Below are 5,558 nucleotides of genomic sequence, written 5' to 3' on the forward strand. Positions count from 1 at the left end.
AACCTATAAAACCATAAAACCACAAACCCTTAAACATAACCATTATAATAATAATAATAATAATAATAATAATAACATATTTATATCTAATTTTAATTCTTTTTACATATTAAATTCATTGTATTAGACAACAACGTATAATAGGTTTAACAATCCAAAGCAATGTGGCTGACTCGATCATATTTAAAAAGGTATTTTTAGGCGGAAATATGTCCCTTTCTAAAATTTTAAGAGAAGTTATTATTAAAAGATAACATTCTTAAAATTTTGGGGGAAAAAAAAAGAATCTCAGTTATTTTTATAATTTTCAGAATTTTTTTCATATGAAAAGATTATCATCACAATAACTTCATTACTTAGAACTCTGCACTTATTTATTATAACTTCTCAAACATTGTAAATTTATAATAGTTAAATCTCACCGTACATTCTTTCTCACCAACTCGATCACCAAATTCCCCCCGAGCACCGAATCTAAGCCGATCCGGCCGGGACCCTGAGCCGGTAAACACTGAACCGGGCTTTGGGCGCCACCGCCGAAAATAAAATCCTCGCCGTCTCCTCCTGCGACACCGCCGCCCCTTGTCTCTCCGCCAGTACCCCTGCCACTATGCCCTCTCCCACTCCTCCGCCGCCACCGCCGCCTCCGGCTGCCAGGTAAGCGACAATTGCCGCCTGAACCGGCCCCAGGCTAGGATTATACGCCGCCGATTCCGTGTACGATCCCGCATACACCCTACCCTGGTCATCCGCCAGCGCGAATCCGGACGCGCTTCCGCTGTACGGCGCATGCGACGCCCTTGCAACCTTCAAGGCCGCCATCTTCAGCCGCTCCTCCAATCCGCTATTGATCACTCGAACTTCCTCTACCTCCTCGATTAGATCGTTGAAATGGGGCTCAAGGAGCAGGGGAGTGTCTCGATGCAGCAGATCGGAAGGGCTGAAAGGGTTTGGTAGGAAATAGGAAACCGGTCGAAAGTCGCCGGAGCCGCCGCCTGAACCGCCAGTTATGAGGATCTGTATCTGAGATGCGTTTCGGATCTCCTGCAAGAACTGCCGGCAGTGGCCGCAAGGGAACTCGGAGACGGCGATGAAGCGGATCGAGGGTTCGGCGTGTAAGGCGGCGTTGGTGATGAGGAATTGTTCGGCGTGGATGGAGTGGTGAAGAGGGACGCCTGGGAACTCGATGTTGGCGCCGAGATAGATCCGGCCGGAGGTTCCGAGGGCGGCGGCGCCTACATGGAATCGGGATATCGCGGGACGGGCGAGTTTTTGGGCTTCTGGAAGAAGCGCCGGAAGGAGGTCGCGGAGGGCGGCGATGCCCATCTCCTGACGCATCGTCTCCGCCTCTTCCGGATCAATCACGAAGCGCGATGGACGAATCTCCGCCGTCGGTGTTGACGTATTTTGTGCCATTTTCTTGGTGTTGTGAGGGGAACAAATTTTTTTGTTTTTTTTGTGGGCTTTATTTTTTAATAACCTTTCGGAGATCACCCAGCTTACTAGGAGGTGGAGAAGTATCGTTTTGCTAGCACACGGCGCTATTTAACGACTCCAGGACCCTTAGTTATTTGCGAATTTGTAAATTATATATTACAATAATAATATGAACATTAAAAATTATTGTATTTAAATTTAATTTTATAATTTTTTTATCGAGGAGAATCAAATTAAATTCAATAATATTTAATCGTAAATGCAAAAAATTCTTTTTATCAAGATTTTTATTATATTAAAAATATGACCTAAAAATAAAAGTAAATAGGAATATGTTTTGAGAATTTTATAATAAAATTATTTTTTAAAATATTTATTTAAAAATAAATTTTATTTAAGGATTTTTAATTATAACAATTACTTCAATTAATAACAATAGTAAGTATGATTGTATACTCATATATGTTTATTATTGGTGAATTTGTTTTGCAACTCGGTGTACTTTACTTGGAAGGATAGGAATGAAGTGGTTCATGGGAAATTGGAGAGGAGCTCAATGTTCATTGCTTCTGAGGTGATTGGTTATGTTACTATTTCTATATGTTGTAATCTATATAGCTCAGGCCAGTTGGTTGACAATCAGCATTTGCTGTTGGAAAATACTTGGCATCCTCCTCCACCCGATTGGATCAAAATTAATTTGGATGCTGCCTTATTGCGGTCTTATAAAGGAGGCATAGGAGGTGTTTTTCGAGATCCAAAAAGGCAGGTTTCTATTGGCTTTTGTCAAATCTTGTATTCATTGGGATATAGCTTATTTGGAGCTTCTAGCTATAAAAGACATCAAAGATGTTATTAAAGATTGGATGTTTGAGTATAAAGGATTCATCATTGAAGGAGAAAATACAAACCTCATAAAGTTCATTGAGGATTCGATTAAAAAAGGCGAGCAAGGATTAGAAGGCTTTTCTTTTATCAAGAATTTTAATTTTGTGATTTTTAATTGTATATAGAGAAGTTCTAATAAGTTAGCAGACCTATGTGCTAACTATGCTATTTTTTCTTCTTTTGTTTGGGAATACATTGTTATGAATAAGGTTCCTTCGTCATTTCTTAAAGTGTTAAAGGAGGAATCTGTAGGATGCACCTTGTAGTTTGTTTCTTTCTTTTTGTTAATTAATGCAGTTATTGTTTCTTTAAAAAAAAAAGATAACACATACGCATATAATAAGTTCGTCTCAAGGAACTCAATTAGGGGTTCACATAGTCAAATTGGCAGTCACCCGAAAGGATCGTGTCCACACAAAGTAGTAGCTAGTACTAGCTCATAGTGAAGCAACCACTTTCTCCTACCGAGATTGCATTGAGGTGCTTGTACTTAGAGAGCATATTAATAATTAAATGAGTTTTTCAGTTGGGTTCGGGACCAAATTGAAATTGACTCGCCCATAATTGATCCAACTCGAATCTGAGCTGGTTGCACAAATGGGTAAGAAATTTGAACCCGACACATTGAACAAGTGAGCATAAAGCAGGCAATAGTCGAGCGCAGGCTGCGATGTGAGTGCGTATGTAATTGCAAATGGGCTAGTGGGCATAGGTTCAAGGCTGCTAGCACGAGCATGGGGGGTCAAGAGAGAGGTAAGCTGCAGGCAAGCAACGTGCTTGATGTGGTGTGAATGAGACTACGGGATGCACGGGGCTCCATGCGGGTTATTTCTAAGTCATTTTCGGGTGAATAGGTTGACTTGAACACGTCAAATTTTTTAAATGGGTCAAAAATTAGAATATGAACCCAACCCAATTATTAAACAGGTTAACCCAAAATCAAAATTTCTGGGTTGTGTCAGAAGTTGACACCACTATAAATAATGTAAACATTCTTAATGAGCTCCTTTAAAGGGCCCACCCATAATTATCCACACTTGAGGACCACTTGCCTCAATCAAACCCGCTCACCTATAATTGTTGGGCTTTTGACCAAGGTCATTTACCTATCACAAGCATCCCCTACCAACTTGCAAGAAGCTCACACCTATGAAGGCTATGACTACACCTCACTAATTGGAATTATTCCTAGCTTGTATTTGCCATTATCAATGGAACTATCTCCTCACTCCTGAGAATTCGACGTTTAATACAGGGAATCACCCTTTATTCCTAAGAACTCTCCATCATAGATTTACTCTACAACCTAGATCCTAAAAACTCATTTAAGATGCTTTCCCTCGAATACTCGCCTTAGAGTAGGGGGTACATTGGAAATATGGATCTACATCTATATCATATTGCTAGTCCATAGTCAAGTGTCAGTCTATAACAGTTATATTAAGTTATTATATTTTAGTTTTTTGGTGTAGTATTTATTTAGTCATTTTAATCTTATAAATAAATGATGAAGAAGCATATTTTGGAAATTCATATTGTTGAGAATATTTATAGTGATACTATAGCTTACTACTAACTCTCCATATATTTTGATTTTCTACACTTAGTTATCATGCTGACCCATCAACAACTTACTAACAGAGTCGTGTATCATCCATAAACAAATTTGGATTTAATAGTGAATATAATTATTCGACTTTTTCTAGAAATTTGATGTAGTTATTATGTGATAAGGGTGAATATTAAAATCTAAAATTTTTCTTAAATTAAAATTGGAAATAAAAAAATATCAGCTTATATGCTAATTTTATTTACAAGAAGTGCCCAAGAATTAAAAAAAGGAAAGTATTTGCAAAGGGATCATGAGAATTCAGTTAAAGATGGCTTAAGTCATTATTTTAGGCTCTTCTTCTTGTGAGTGACATCAATTCACATATAGAGGAGAGAGAGAGAGAGAGAGAGAGAGAGAGAGAGAATATATAATGTTGCAACTCGAGCTCACGAGTTTATATTTTTGATGATAACAAATATTGTGGCTCACATCCTTGTGTCTACTTATATTTGTAATATATTTTTGTTTATGTGAGTACTAACATTTCAAGAACATCATGCACCATCAAACAAAGATTCAAGGCTAAACATTGGATGAACAAGTTATGTTTTAAAGATTTTAATAATATTTATTGATGTATTTTTTATTTCTTGAGTCAAGTACTATAAGGGTGTATGCTAGCTTGGTGATCATGCATACACACACACACTCAGGGGGAATGAGTTTGAGTTAAAACCAGAAGTTCAATTTTTGAACTAATCATACTATATAATTAGCTCATCTAACTAATCATACTGGAGGATTTGAATCATTCGGGGCGATCAGTTATGATCATGAAAAATAGCAGACAATCATAATTTATGCAAGCTTTTGAATTTCATATTTTATTCTAATCATCCAGAATGATGTATATCATACTGGATGATCTATTAGAATCATGCTTAAATTGATCTTATGATTAGTCAATCAAATATACTTAATTTAAATATTATGATTGTACTGTATGAACTGAATCTTACTGTACGATCAATAGAGATGATTTTGGTCATCCCATGTTTTTGGCCTAGACGAATTACATTTTGGTTTGAACTAATCATCCCGGATCATCTCATAATCATATTGGATGATTTATGCCAATACTTGAACTGATCGTACTAGAAAAAAGGGCTATTTTGTAATAATCATACATGACGATCTCAGGATCATCTTAAACGATCTTTGTAGGTAGAATTGATTTTAAGGGTTTATTAACGCCCTCTATTTAAGATTTCTCCATAGTCATTATAAGTGTCTTTGGCATGCATTGAGTCTCAATTATTCTAAAGAAAACTTGAAGGGAGAGCCTTAAAAGGGAGAGAGGAAAGGGTGGAGCTTAAGAGGGAGAAGATCCTGTGGGGTTCAAGGGAGTATGGAGGAAGCTTCACATGGTTGCTCCGGAAAGCTTGCATCTTAGTACCATCGAATTCGTAAATGTTTTATTATAACTCATGTGATAAATAAAAGTTTGTGAGGGTTATTAAACCATAAAGAAATAGTCCCAAGGCTAACCAAGAGAGGGGTGAATTGGTTATTTAAAAAAATTCCTTAAACACCAAGAAAAATCCTTTTATAACTTGATACAAAAATGAATTAAATTCATAATACAAAGATAAATCAATGTTTTGACCCACATAATTAATCA

The 5,558-nt window shown here is 37.1% G+C and overlaps 1 protein-coding gene across 1 annotated transcript; it reads right to left on the bottom strand.

The window, feature by feature from the left end:
• Positions 1-301: 301 nt before the first annotated feature.
• Positions 302-1,528, bottom strand: LOC110099245 (cytidine deaminase 1). Its single transcript, XM_020826327.2, has one exon. It carries the CDS (start codon positions 1,414-1,416, stop codon positions 475-477), a length of 942 nt encoding a protein of 313 aa, XP_020681986.1. The 5' UTR covers positions 1,417-1,528; the 3' UTR covers positions 302-474.
• Between the last annotated feature and the right edge of the window lie 4,030 nt (positions 1,529-5,558).

Source organism: Dendrobium catenatum, unplaced genomic scaffold (assembly GCF_001605985.2).
Source record: "Dendrobium catenatum unplaced genomic scaffold, ASM160598v2 fragScaff_scaffold_1417, whole genome shotgun sequence".
Taxonomy (NCBI): Eukaryota; Viridiplantae; Streptophyta; class Magnoliopsida; order Asparagales; family Orchidaceae; genus Dendrobium; species Dendrobium catenatum.